The following is a 14,010-nucleotide window of genomic DNA, read 5'->3' on the forward strand; positions in this document are numbered from 1 at the left end:
ATGATCAACTACCACTCGTCCAGCTACATTTAGAGAGACACCACGGAATTGTCGTCCATTTACGCCAGTGCTATTATAACGCCCTTTTGCTCTCCTCGATCACTTGGAAGTCGGTCTCAACCATGATCCTGCCTTCTTCACTGTCGTCTTCTCTGCGCATAGAGTCCATCTCGACTCGAACAGTCTGTGTTGCAAGCAGGCTTTCGTCCCAATCCCTGGGCCTCCTCACGGGGGCATTCTTATTTTGACTGGACAGTTTATTCTCCGAGCTACCCAGGTATTTTCCCACACGCGAGCCGAATATACGTTGGATGGTGTACCGCAGTAGGGGTTGCAAGGTAGGCAGACAGGCACAGACAATCCCGATGCACGGCTCCACACTGGACCAGATGAAGACATTACCCATGATCCAGGTGATATCCACAGACCTACTAAGAAACGTCATGTAATAGATTCGAATGAGACTCGCCACGCAGACACTGCAAACATCGTTTTTGTATCAGTCATCAGACAGGATGAGACATGGGAACGGAAAGGCGGGGTTCAGCACGACATACAAGCTGCCAAGTAGAAAAATGCTGCAAACCAAAACCTTCTGGGTGGTTCGCATTTGAAGCCTCCAGATAAGTGGCATGGGCACCAGCAGAATGATCACGTCCGTGGACACGTTTGCAGCGGCGTTCCCAATATAGAATGGATAAAGATTGTAGACGCAATGGCCGCCAGCGGGATCAGCATACTGCGTCCAATAGTATGAGACAGGTCTGCAACAGACGAGGAAGGCGACGGTGCAAGAAAACCAATATCCGATGGTCAATGCGACGCAGAACCACATCGCCTTGTTCATTCCGAAAATGCGACGGTAGAAGAGGATGACCGAGAGCTTGATCAAGGGTACGGTAACGACGTATATGAGGACATATGCGAACAGAATTTGCACCACCTTGATCACATCGTCTAGGGGTATAGCCCATACATGCTTTCCAAGGCCATAATAGCCTCCTGAAGATGGCTGGTCAGTACGCTTTCTCGGTGTTTGGTCTGGCGAACGAACCGATGATGGTGGAGACGAAATTCGCAGTCACAGACAGCTGTAGCCATTATGATCATCAGTATCTCCATGCCGTGTCTGAGGAATGGTCACAAGTACGTACCAAAGCAGCAACTATCATCCAATCATCCGCGGCGATGGAAGCTTGTTGCACCCGGGTTCTCGCGAGAAATCGAAAGGCAATGGCGATGGCCGCCAGCACGTATGTGACACTAACAGCTGCATTGTTCACTCCACGCCTGCTGGCTGTCAAGTCCGTCCCTGGTGGAGGATCCCCGAAGACGCTGCTGGACATGCCTGTTGCCACTTGCAGAGGAAGACATATCGAGTGGACTGAAATGTACCACCGGGCCCTTAAGATAGAAACCAGTTTTGACACACGACCCTGTTCAGTAATAGGCCGCAGTGCATCTAGTGAGCCGAACCCGTCAATCACATTCAAGTCCTTGGATGTGGCACGCCGCTAGGATGCTCTAGCGATCCTTCCAGCCCCTTTCCTGACAGCCCCGGCCCCCAAACCAGGCGGGCCGGCGGGTCCGTGTCTTTGACAGCGGGTGGCTTCACTCCCGGTGCCCTTGCCATCTCGAAGGTTCAATCTGGCCGTTTTGACATCAAATTCCTGCGAGATTTAACGTCTGACAGGTCCAGGATCCTACCGCCAACGCAAGTTTCTTTCAATCACCTTTTGCGTCGCACTGTATTGGTAGACTCGCTAAATGGATTTGGCGCTAATTTATCATCCTGCGAATCAATCGGGCTTGTAGACTTACCCATTAGGGTAACCACTAACTTAGACCGGCCTTTAGTTCCTGATACTATAAGGCTACGGCCGGGGGAAAACCGGAAAACAAAGGACTGCGAGGATATCATATAATTAGTAACGATGTCCCCTGTTTCGAGATCTTGGCTATTGTGAGAGCGAACCTGCGTGTCTGCAACTCCTCTCGCAAATTTGAGGATTTCTTTGCCATCACCATGCCATCCAGAGAGTCCGTTCCTTCTGAATCCACAGCATATGCTGTAGATCCCAAGCGATTTGCTTTCACTCCTCGAAAACTCAGAGTCGTCTGCATTGGAGCGGGCTTTTCGGGACTGATCCTTGCACACAAGCTCAAGCACGAGCAGCCTCTTGATTTTGTTGACTTCACCATCTATGAAAAGAATCCCGAGGTAGGGGGTACTTGGTTTGAGAACATCTACCCTGGTGTGGGCTGCGACGTGCCTGCTCACAGTTATGTATTTCCCTTTGAGCCCAATCCGTCCTGGTCGCAAAGCTATGCCAAGGGCCCGGAAATCGAGGAATACATCCGATCGACAACTGAGAAGTACGGGCTGAAGGAGAAGATCATCTTCAACACCCGACTTGTCAAGTCTGTTTGGAACGAGGAACGGGGTAAATGGGTCCTCGAGCTCAACCAGAACGATACAACTGTCTACGATGAAGCAGATATTCTCATCAATGCCGGAGGCATCCTCAATCGGTGGAAGATGCCCACGATTGAAGGTCTGAACCGGTTTGAGGGCAAGCTCCTCCACACAGCGGGTTGGGATCCGGCCTACGACTGGTCCGACAAAAAGATCGCTGTCATCGGTAATGGCTCCTCGGGGATCCAGATCGTGCCTGCGCTGCAGCCTAAGGCTGCCCGGATCGTCAACTACATCCGCCATCCAACATGGGTGTCGGTCAATTTGTGCCCGGACACGACCAGGGATGGAATGGGTACCAACTTTGTATACACCGAAGAAGAAAAGGCCCGATTTCGGGATGACCCTGAGGGTTTTCTGGAATACAGGAAGTTTATCGAGCGCTCGTACGTTGAACGCCACCCACTGAGGTAATCTACTAATAACAACATCGCAGAGTCAATACCGTCTACAAGCTGATGCTCAAGGGATCCGAGTACAATCAGATGCTATACACAGCGACAGAGCAATTGATGAGGCAGCGTCTTAGCAAGAATCCACACCTAATCAAGAAGCTCATCCCCGACACTGCTATCGGATGTCGTCGTCTTAGCCCCGGAGACGGATATCTAGAAGCCATGCAGGAGCCCAACGCAGAGTGGTGCTTTGATCCCATTGAGAGCATCACCAAGACTGGCATCCAGACCGCCCAAGGTGAGGAGGAATTTGACCTCATTGTCTGCGCCACAGGTTTCGACACCACCTTCATCCCTGGTTGGGAGATGGTAGGCCGGAACGGTCGTCAGCTCGCTCACGACTGGAAGACGACACCCGAGGCATATTTCTCCATCTGCTGTCCTGGCAGTCCCAACTATTTCATGTTCGCCGGGCCTAACTGCCCTATTGGTCATGGAAGCGTCCCTCAGATGCTAGCCTGGACTGCGGACTACATTCTGCAGTGGGTGAAGAAGATTTCCCGGGAAGATATTCAGTGAGATTAGACCTTACCTATGATGAGAGGTTCTCAACCACTAACAATGTCTAGCTCCGTTGTTGTAACCGACTCCGCAAACCAGCTGTATAACCGCCATGTCCAGGCAAACCTGAAACATACCGTCTGGAGCTCAGGCTGCACTGCCTGGTACAACAATGGCTCGGCTGTCACGGCCATGTATCCTGGCAGTGTTCTTCACTTCAAAGGTAACCCAGCCTTGATCTATACCCTAGGAATTCCATCAAGTGTGCTAACACGTGTGATAATTGCAGAGGCCATCTCTACCATCCGCGGCGAAGACTTTGATATCCGCTACCAAAATAACGCTAACCCCTTTGCCTATCTTTCGAATGGCGAGCTGGAGTGGGAGAGAACAGAGGGGGCAGATTTGGCGTTTTATTTGAAATAGGCCTGTATTGGGTGGACTACTTAGTAATATCATGTATATGAATGAATGATGAGACTGGAAATGGTGTTTCAATGGTAATTCTATCCTAATATACTAGTGGCCTATTGAGGAACTCCCATAACATATGATGAATACTCAGTAGACACGGCCTATTCTCACTCATTGTGCCGCACCCTCCCCTTTGAATATGATATCCGCCACAACCGCAGCTATAGGATTTACACCTAGACCGAGTGTTATTTCTTTTCTTTGCTTCTTATACTCCAGAATCAGTTATAGCGATCCTGCAATATCATGCGTCTAAACTCCGGTTCCCAGAAAACCCTAATCTGGTGTGGAGCATGTTTTGCTACAAGAAACATTGATACTCCAAACCAATCAAACTTTACTCCTGAAGCTCCGCTCCCCGCCCACGCCCTATACTTGACAAGCACTCAGTATCAGTTCTGGCACGGTTGAAATCGGTCCGTTACTCTATACTCCGACAAGTATATTCATAAACTTTCGTCTTCTACACACCGTACTCAGATACCAGACTCGCTTATAATCACTACACCACTCATTCTATCCTACTTGTATATCCGACCAAACCTCTGCCAACCTACATTGAAACAACCTACCTCACACCACCCCCAACATGCGCCTCGGCTTCCTCGGCCTCGGCGTGATGGGCACACCCATGGCAATAAACCTATCAAAACACTACCCCCTAACAGCCTGGAACCGCAGCGCCAGCAAATTCCACGCTCTCAAGACCTCCAGCCCAACCGCCCGCTTCGCACCCACCCCAACAGCCGTAGCCCTCAACTCCGACATAATCTTCACGATGCTCTTCAACGCGCCCGCAATCGACTCCATCCTCACCACCTCCTTCCTCTCCTCCCTCAGAGACAAAATCCTCATCAACACCAGCTCCATCCCCGTCTCATACAGCCAACACCTCTCGACCATCATCCACTCCGCGGGCGGAAAATACATCGAAATGCCCGTCAGCGGGAGCAAGGTCCCCGCAGAGCAAGGACAGCTCGTTGGCATGATAGCGGGGGATCCTGACATCGTGGAAACGGTCGTGAAGCCTGTTGTTAAGCCGTTGACTTGTGCCGCGGTGTACTGTGGGAAGGAGATCGGGTCCGGGCTGAAGATGAAGTATGCGGTTAATACGTTGCTGATTACGTTGACGGTGGGATTGGCGGAGTCGATGAATCTGGCGAGGGCGCAGGGGTTGGATTTGGAGGCGTGGGGAAAGGTGCTTGCGGCGGGGCCGATGGCGTCGAGGTATTCGGGGGTGAAGGTCGAGAAGATGCTTAGGGGGGATTGGGAGGCTCAGGCGGCGATTAAGGATTGTTTTAATAGTACGGAGTTGATTAGGGCGGCTGCGAGGGAGGTCGGGGTGGAGTGTCCGGTGATGGATGTTTGTGGGGGGTTGGGTGCGGAGGATATGAGTGCTGTTGGGAAGGTAATTGGGAAGGTGTAGGTTTATTGATATTAGGATGAATGGTGGGATGTGGTGGAGGATGGGATATCCATGAGGGATTACTTGGTTTTTAGCACTTGAAGGAATAGACTGCGTGTTTGGTCTAGATTGAAGATATTGTATGTGTATAGCCGTGATCCTAGATACTTGCGTTCCAGATGAGTGGAGTCAGAAATTCAATTTCCTAAAGTTGGCAGAATATAGGGACAACCCAAATATATATATATATATATATATATTTATAATAGAAAATTCATATAAAAAAAAAAGAAGAAAAGGGATACCCCCTTTGACTAGAGGATAGGTCAGAGGGGTAAAAAATCCTACACAATGAAGTGAAGAAAGTAGTCGTTCCAGTAAATGTCTGTTCCATAAGATGGATTGGCATAACGCCGCCTCCGCCATGGGGAGGATGTGTGTGGTCTGTTTTCAGGCCTGCAGGCCATAAGTGGTCATTGGGTTGACTAGGCCCGTAAAATAAACCCGTGACAGTCTGGTTCGCTTGGCCAGTTAGGCTACCAACTAGGCCAAAAGAGATATCCCTCTGAATTTCGGCATAACTGGGGAAAACATTGTCCCCATGAAGTTATAGTAGAGCAGTATATCAACCCACTGTAATTACAGAAATAATCAGGAAAAATTTCAGGGCGAATGAATCAATGACCATAACTCGATTATACTTCTGGCTTGATTGTTGATTATTGGGCATTGTTGATCAGCTTGGATTGTCGGGAGTGTTCCACGGTTCCGCGCCTTATGAGTGACATTGGTATACGCCCTGCGTTTCCCGCGACTAACCGCTACCTCACCGGCGTAGAGTCCGATTCCCATAGATCAAAACAAAACCATTCAACCAATTAGAGCTTTGAAGAGCCATTAATATTCCTCTCCCACTGCCCATCAATGCTCAGCCGTTCATGATGAGGTACTCCCTCCCACGCCCTGCGAAACGTCGCAACCCTCGACTCCCAATCCAATAACCTCTTATCAATAAACGCCGCGCTAGCTTCAGCAGTCTCCTTTACCAGCTCCATTGGAAACATATGGCCACTGGGTAGCACGACTTCCTCAACAAGTCCCCGCGCTGCGCCCCCACTACCTCCCAGACCCGTACCAGTTGTTACCACTTTGTCCCGACGAGCAATCGGAGAAGACAGATCCGATTGTTCCCCAAACAGATAGAGAATAGGTGGTTTTAAATGGGGCAGTCGACGAAACATCCATGCCGACTCAGGTCGGTAAAAAGGATAATCAGCATCATGGTCATCCGGATGCATTTCCTCCTCAGGGTTACCGCGGGGAAGTCCGGATCGCTCATCGACATATGAAGGCCGTACGAAGTAGAATAGCTCTTGTGCCTTGGTTGTAGTCAACGTAACGGCGGATGGTCCAGTTTCGTCCGTGACGGGATGTAATGGGGTGGGAAGGTCTCGTAGCCCGTACTCGATCCATTTGTCGAGAACGCGGGGATCCCACGTCCGGTAGAATGGATTTGACTTGAATTTAGCTGCTGCTTGCTCGCGTGAGGGCCATATGTCTCGTCTGTAAGTAGATGTCTGGGCGAATTTGCGGCCTGGGTTTTCGCGCTGTATCACCGGGTCGAGCAGGATAAGACCCTCGAATAGGGATGGATGCAACAAAGACAGGTGGGCTCTGGATTATCATCCATGAGAAATGGGCGCTTTGAGCAGACCGAGGATACTCACAGCTGCATTCCACCCATACTGTGACCGATGCCAACAAGTGGTTGAGGGATCTGGTCCTGAAATTGATTTATCATGAACAGAAGATCACGCCCGTGATCGAGCCAATCAGCTAAAATGGCGTCAAAAAATCTTCAAACGGCTTGTGCGGTGCGGGGAGAGAGCTTACGATCATGGCCTAAGATGGCTTCGTTTAAAACACCACTCTGTCCCTGTGGAGCAACATCTGCAATCCAAATTGATCGGATGCGTCTGTTTTGACTTGCGAGCTGCTTGTAAAGGTCATCCCAAAGGGGTTCGTACAGTTCCTTATGCACAAGTTAGTCATATTGAAAATTAAAATGTAAGGAGTTGAGTCACCTTTGGAAACGCATTTGCATGCGCCCCGATAATAGTGACATCCCCTTCTTTCGGGTGTGGATTATCGAGGGGGATGTACTGCTTAACAGCAAGTCGCAGCTCGTTTTCATGGCCAGCTTTCACGGCACCCGGTCGCTGTCGGACATTTTGACACCGAGCTGTGTGCTCCACGACGCGAAAGTGGGACATGTATCTCTTACTATGCAGTATGACAAGTCGGCTGATTGATCGGAAGCCCTTTGGCTGGGTCAACATCTTGAATATGACGTAGAAGTAAACAAGAGAAATGAAGACAGTCTAGATATTTAACATATAGGGCCGGGTTAATAGTCCCCTCAAAATAAGCCGAGGTTCAGGAAACTGTTCACCTCATCCACAGACTAGAGACTAACTAGGCATCCGTGATCCTCGTTAGTAATGCATTTCTCCAAATTGGAGAAGGGACATGCCCTACCTGTCAAAGGCGTGGTTATTTCACTGTGCATTGAGAGTACTCTTTCCATACTATCGACGCGATTAACACTAATTTTATCATATCTTGGGGTAAGCTGACCTACTTGCAAAAATGTCGATGAGTTGGCACTGGGGCTTGCTATGAAGACCGAGTATGCTCAGGTAATGTCGCAGATGGAACTCGCCAGTGATTCTTGACAAGATGTTCATCAGGCAATTGCAGTCCATAAATGCGGCAGGAATCCTGGATACTATATGTTAAAGTTCGCTGGCTCGATCAGAAACAGGGAACAGGTTAGGAAAAACATGGATCTTGTTGATGGTCTGGCAGTGTTAATTCTGCTTAACTCGAAGGACGTGATGCGTTTTCAGGGTTTATCGAGTATCTATTCTTGAAGAAAGACATAAACAGTCTTAGCTCGAGTAAGTTGGTTGCACGCTGAATTTCCAGACATCATTACAGTATAGCAAGTCCCGAGAAACACCCTTCTCCCTGAGTTACCACCGTCTTCTTCGTCCCGCTTACCAGATACACACATCCACCCAAGTCGGTGACATAAACCCCATTCTTCGTCAGCTTCAATCCAATAGGCTCATGGAACTGTCTCGCGAGTATTTCAACCTTCTCCCCTATTGTCTCTTTATCAATATCGCCATTAAGATCAACCCGATTCAGGGAGCACCCCATAGGATGCTCACCGCGATCCGTCCAGTAGAGCATTTGCGTCTGCGTATCGTACTCCAAATCAATCGGTTCCGGACGTCCCTCAAGCAGACACTCAACATCAGCTCTGTTGTTGGCTGTTTGCCCAGCAGGAATATCGATCCCCGCACGAAATATTCTTCCCTTTCCGGATTTGCTCGGCCCTTTCTGGGTCCAGTAAATACGCCTATTCCCCCGATCAGGGGCCACACCCACGCAAAACCGCATCATATCTTTCCTTTCTGATGGGACTTTCAACGACCCAGTTTGAATCAGTATCTGATGATCAGTTCCATCAAAATTGCACCGGTGCACACTTAATCCCTCGCGATCGCAGAAATACAATTTACGATCCACATCGTCGACAATGAGCTGTTTGGGTGTATAAACCGTTCCAGGTCTCAGGAGCGTGCGAACATCACTCCCATCGAGCTTAGCCGACTGCACAGACCCGTCACAGGCAGAGAGGGCGTGCCCCATGCTCGTCCAGAACATCCGTCCACAAGAAGGAGAAACATCAATTCCATCTGGATAGGACAATCCACTGACAAGGGTAGTTCTTTTTCCACTCTTCGGAGACACTGCGAGAACACGACCTGCTGTCCTCGCATCACGTACTGCGTTATTATCACCGATACCAACATCCAAGACATAAAGCTTCTCAGACATGCTCTCCTGCTCGGCGGGATACAACCCACCAGACTCGCACTTATCGCCCAATCGCCCTTTGTTGATATAGTTCTCACGTAACCAATCAACCGTTTTGTCCCCATCCAGCCCCCTTTCCCGGATGTAGTTCTCCTCGATTGCTGCAACAGTATCCAAGCCAACCTGATCCATCAGCTGACACGGCTGGCCACTCGTTGGGCGTTGAAAAACTTCCTTCCATAGTAGGTCAATGTCATCAGGGTTGCTAACTCCTTCAGCCAGAACACTCAGGATCTCTCGCTTGATGGCTGCCCAAACACGGCCAAATACAAACCTGCATCATGATTAGCATTGTCACCTTAGAGCCAAAAGAATGAAACATACCCTGTACTTTCCTTCCGCACCATAAACGGACACATCCCACAACTCTCCAACAACTCCATCATTTCAGCCATTACCTCCTCTTCAGTCGAACCACAGGTCATCACCTCTACTGGTCGCATCTCCGGCGGCATCATGAAATGCACATTCATCACTCTCTTCTTCCTCTCCTCACTCAAACCAGGAACCATAAGCCTTGACTTTAATGAACTTGAATTCGACCCGAGAATACAATCCCCGGGTGTATGTCTATCCATTTCCTCAAAAACCTTGATCTTGAGAGGGAGCTGCTCTGGAATTGCCTCGATGACTAGCCACGCGTTCTCAACCGCACTCTTCATATCAGAGAAAAGCGATAGCCTTCCCCGCTCAGGATGTGGCAAAGGCGTCAGTACAGTGAATGCCTCGCCAGAGGATTTGATAAATGACTCCGCAGCAGAGAGAGCATTTCGATCAGGATCAAAAAGATGCACGGTGTAAGAGCCAGCGAGGAAGACGGCCGCGATCCGACGACCTAGAATGCCCGCCCCGAGTACAGTAACTGGTCTTGAAGGGTGGTGTGTGTGGGCTTTGTGGAGCGTCATGGTGAGTTATGTCTGTAAATCCAGTCGACGTTGGAAGCACTTCGCTGCTGGCTTAGCTAGTTGATATTATGTACTCATGTATATTGATTATATTTTAGATAATTTGCTACATAAAGTAATAGAAGAGGCTAATAAACTTCGTTAGTGCCCTGCATATCCTGGTTTTCGGCATGCCGATAACCGGTTCTTAAAGTCTGGAAACCCGCCCGGAAATGGGCTCGGAGAGGAAAGCAGCGCAAAACCTGGAGCATTGGAGTTGGACATGAAATACTTGAATTCTAATCGGACATATTTTACTTTAATCGTTTTGGTAGTTGCTTCTTAGGATGGAGGAATATCGATGTCCTCATCGCGAACTCTGTTCTGAATTCTTGGGATTTCGACGGCATGGAGTGCAACAACACATTAAGTTCGAGATTTTTGATTGTTGTCTGTTGACATGCAATTATGCTGCTTTATATAAAAAAAGGATACTGCGTCTGCTTTCAGCATTGCTTTGGAGAAGCCAGATACATGGGAGATAATGTGGGATAGTGGATGGGACTTGTTCATCGTCACGACGCCATGGCCGAAGGAAGAGCGTATCGGGCCCGACTACTATATTCAACTATGAACAATTCCTGTATTACGTGATAGAATCTCCTTGCTTATCTTTTCTCACATGTGCTACGTGGCTGTACTACCGCTCAGAAAAAGATACTGCTTTTTGATTAGTTTGTTTTGTTAAGCTTCTTTCTCATATCACTAACATATAGTGCCAAGCAAGCAATCATCAACGCCCATATATGGTTCCATATAGCTATCCAGATCAAGCCATGGTATATAATAAGACGGCCAATAAACGACTGAGCCCCACAAAATGACCATTGAGCCACGGATGTTATACTGTATAACTATCATAAGAGTCTATCGAATTGTTTGTCCATAATGCATAACTCATATCCATCTCATAAATAAGAAAGGGCAGCATGCACCCACGCTTATACTCATCACCACCATAATCTACATCCCCAACTGACTCGCCACAACAGGGTCATTCCAAAACGCGCACCTCTTCACCAAATCCTTACCATACGCAGCTCCCTTCCCACTCCCAGTGAACCTCATCTTCGGACCACCCAAGACCTGCAACTCCAGCGTAGTGGAACTAGTATTCGCCGCATTCGCCTGCTCCCACCCCTTAACGCTACCCCTAGCACGGCTCGGATTGCCATAGTACGCAAATGAAGCCCAGCTAGCACCCATCTCCGACGCAAGCTTCCGGTCCGACGCCGTAGAGATATCCTTGAACAAACCACCCGTAACTGAGTTAAACAGATACATTATATCACTGAAGTGCGGAACACCGTAGTACGTCATGCCCAAGAATTCAAACACCTCCGCAAAGGCCGTTTGGTTAAGTGCGTAGAGGTAGTTCGAGACATTGGCGGGGTTAGTGGCGTACTGAATGTTCGTCTGGATGGTCAGGAGACTGGGACAGGTGAAGTCAAAATCGCGATGCATCTGGCTAGCGCGGAAGTAGTGCGCGGAAATGTTTGCGGATGGGTCCGGGGAGAAGTCTGAAACGGGGTAGAGGTCCAGGGCTCTGGCGATGGTAGCATTGGAGAGGTTGGGGTAGCTGTCCTGGAGGGAGGCGGCGATGTCGGATGAGGAGTTTAGAGTTGTGGAAGTGAAAAAAGCGCCATCGTTTTCGCACCATCCGGAGATGAGGTCGATGTTGCGGGCGAATTGGCCGGTTCGGAGCAGCTTAGAGGGGGCATCAGGGATGAACGATGAGGGGGCTGTGGGGATGAAGACGCCCATGCCGCCCATTGAGTTGAGGGAGAGTTCGTAGGAGTAGGCCGTGTTGAGGAGGGTCTTCATTGGAAGACGGCGCAGGCATTCCAACTCCTCTCTGCTGGAGGACGCGGTGCAGTTGACCAGGTTGGTTAGGGTGGCTGTGTGCTTGCTTGAGGTGTTGGTGGTAGTTCCGGGGTCGGCGTTGGCGCCGCCTGATTCCATGATTGCGCGACGGAAGGGCACTTTGGGCACCTTGCCGCCATAGGCTGTCAGCTGCAGGCCAACGCCTGTTGCGCCGTCACTTTCGCCGAAGATGGTGACCTGGTCTGGGTCGCCGCCGAAGGCTGCAATGTTGTCTTGGACCCACCATAGGGCTAAGCGCTGGTCCAGCAGACCAGCGTTCAAGGAGTCAGATTCGTTTAACGCAGGTGATGAGGCGAATCCGAAGATGCCGAGACGGTAGTTCATCGCAACGTAGATGACGGGGACATCCTTTTGGGCGGCTCCGTAGACCAGGAGGCTTGGATCATAGGCAGAGTCGTAGATTTGGCCGATGGTGTCGCCGCCACCGTAGATCCAGACGAGAACTGGTAGACGGTCTGAGGGAGACGTGTTGAGTGGCCGGTCGACACGCAGTGTCAGACAGTCCTCAGAGATGGAGGTGACATTGTCAAAGATCGGAAAGTCAGCAATAGGGTCCTTTTGCTGGGGACAAGCTGCACCGGAATGAGTGGCATTCACCACAGAGCCGGAGGGATAGTTGTAAGGTTTCGGGTGAGCAAAACGGTTGCTCCCGCTCGTGTCTTCACCAAAGCGGATGTTGAGGAAGGATTCGGTCAAATCGCTTGCCGTCCCCTTGAACGAGACGTTGGAATCAGGGAGATGCACTGTAGGGATTGTGCTCGAGAACAAAGGGCGGGCAAGGCCCAATGTACACGGTGCTCCGAAAAGAAGAGAGAAAAGAGAGAAATGCATTGTTGGAGGTAAGTCTGGGTTGAGACAAGAATCCCCTTCTTGCGGAATTCGAGGCCCTTATATGCAATGAACTGCTCAGCCTCGTGGCAGGGAATTGATGTTGTCAGGGTTTGAGGCAATGAGACCTGGCCGGTCATAATTGGCTGGACGTCAGGATTTCCCCATCGAGAAGGCATCGCGAAAATCTCATCGTAATGATAGGCTCTTCTCTGAGCTGGTTAAGATCTGGTATCAGCACTAGTGTGTTCTTTCCATCGAAAAGCTGCGATCGGGATGCAATGCGGTCTGACTCAGCCTCATTATCAAAATTGTCTTCGTTTTTGCCTGACCCATTGCGATGGGTCATCAATGAGTAGGCTACAACCAAAGAAAGATATCTCTTCACATCTTTCTTGTTTAATGAACTAGTTATACATCTATTTTTGGTGAAATCAAAAGACGTAAAAGGAATGAAAGTGATCATGGCACAAATTGATGACCCCTGGGTGTATAGCGAGTAGGCCATATCGCGAAGATTACCAATGACGACGGCCTTGATTCAGTTACAATCGGACAAGTATCTCTGGCCATTATTTAGATCTGATGTTTGCTGGAATGACTCGGACCGCCGGATGTATTATAAGGAAGGGTATCTCATTGATTTCCCACGACCTCTCAACAGGTTTGAACATAGAGACTGCATACAGCAAGCTGATATATCTCACAAATTGCTGAGAAAATCAAAATCTACAATATCAAGTGCACACAGTATCTCGCTCGCCGCAATTGAATCTTGGGAGTACTCTATGATTATTACGTGGGATGAATTTAAGGATGGAAAACCTGCAAATGATTCAGTGCTGTGCATGAATAGTATATTATTCACTCATTATTTTGTCTACATATTTCAGCTGATAGTTACTTCTACCCCAAATTGTATCCAGATTTATTTTAACTGTTGCTGTCATTAAAAGCATCTTGAAAGTCCACATAGCATTTAAGAAAATTCTTTGCAGTCCTGATCAGCTGTGAAGGCACCGAAAATACAGCACACATCTTTCAACCTCAATTTTGTACAAATCCACAACTATAAACGCAATTTATGTTCTTAGA

General features: G+C 49.1%; 6 protein-coding genes across 6 annotated transcripts; 2 read left to right on the forward strand and 4 right to left on the reverse strand.

Moving 5' to 3' along the window:
- Positions 1 to 73: 73 nt before the first annotated feature.
- Positions 74 to 1,633, reverse strand: AtWU_07016 (integral membrane protein Pth11-like protein; the record flags this gene model as incomplete). Its single annotated transcript, XM_035502125.1, has 5 exons — positions 74 to 479; positions 558 to 1,002; positions 1,055 to 1,091; positions 1,155 to 1,514; positions 1,571 to 1,633. The coding sequence occupies 5 exons, from the start codon at positions 1,631 to 1,633 to the stop codon at positions 74 to 76; spliced, it is 1,311 nt and encodes a 436-aa protein (XP_035358018.1).
- A 393-nt stretch (positions 1,634 to 2,026) lies between these two features.
- Positions 2,027 to 3,858, forward strand: AtWU_07017 (flavin-containing monooxygenase; the record flags this gene model as incomplete). The annotated part of the gene is made up of 4 exons (XM_035502126.1): positions 2,027 to 2,862; positions 2,913 to 3,446; positions 3,501 to 3,655; positions 3,722 to 3,858. 4 exons carry the CDS (start codon positions 2,027 to 2,029, stop codon positions 3,856 to 3,858), a joined length of 1,662 nt encoding a protein of 553 aa, XP_035358019.1.
- Positions 3,859 to 4,495: 637 nt separating this feature from the next.
- Positions 4,496 to 5,332, forward strand: AtWU_07018 (NAD(P)-dependent oxidoreductase; the record flags this gene model as incomplete). Its single annotated transcript, XM_035502127.1, has 1 exon — positions 4,496 to 5,332. One exon carries the CDS (start codon positions 4,496 to 4,498, stop codon positions 5,330 to 5,332), a length of 837 nt encoding a protein of 278 aa, XP_035358020.1.
- Positions 5,333 to 6,189: 857 nt separating this feature from the next.
- AtWU_07019 (alpha/beta hydrolase) lies at positions 6,190 to 7,650 on the reverse strand (the record flags this gene model as incomplete). Its single annotated transcript, XM_035502128.1, has 4 exons — positions 6,190 to 6,985; positions 7,039 to 7,147; positions 7,205 to 7,343; positions 7,396 to 7,650. 4 exons carry the CDS (start codon positions 7,648 to 7,650, stop codon positions 6,190 to 6,192), a joined length of 1,299 nt encoding a protein of 432 aa, XP_035358021.1.
- A 655-nt stretch (positions 7,651 to 8,305) lies between these two features.
- On the reverse strand, positions 8,306 to 10,164 carry AtWU_07020 (NAD(P)-binding protein; the record flags this gene model as incomplete). Its single annotated transcript, XM_035502129.1, has 2 exons — positions 8,306 to 9,533; positions 9,584 to 10,164. The coding sequence occupies 2 exons, from the start codon at positions 10,162 to 10,164 to the stop codon at positions 8,306 to 8,308; spliced, it is 1,809 nt and encodes a 602-aa protein (XP_035358022.1).
- Positions 10,165 to 11,166: 1,002 nt separating this feature from the next.
- Positions 11,167 to 12,918, reverse strand: AtWU_07021 (carboxylesterase; the record flags this gene model as incomplete). The annotated part of the gene is made up of 1 exon (XM_035502130.1): positions 11,167 to 12,918. The coding sequence occupies one exon, from the start codon at positions 12,916 to 12,918 to the stop codon at positions 11,167 to 11,169; it is 1,752 nt and encodes a 583-aa protein (XP_035358023.1).
- Between the last annotated feature and the right edge of the window lie 1,092 nt (positions 12,919 to 14,010).

The sequence above is a fragment of the Aspergillus tubingensis genome (assembly GCF_013340325.1).
Source record: "Aspergillus tubingensis WU-2223L DNA, scaffold_8, whole genome shotgun sequence".
In the NCBI taxonomy this organism is placed as follows: Eukaryota; Fungi; Ascomycota; class Eurotiomycetes; order Eurotiales; family Aspergillaceae; genus Aspergillus; species Aspergillus tubingensis.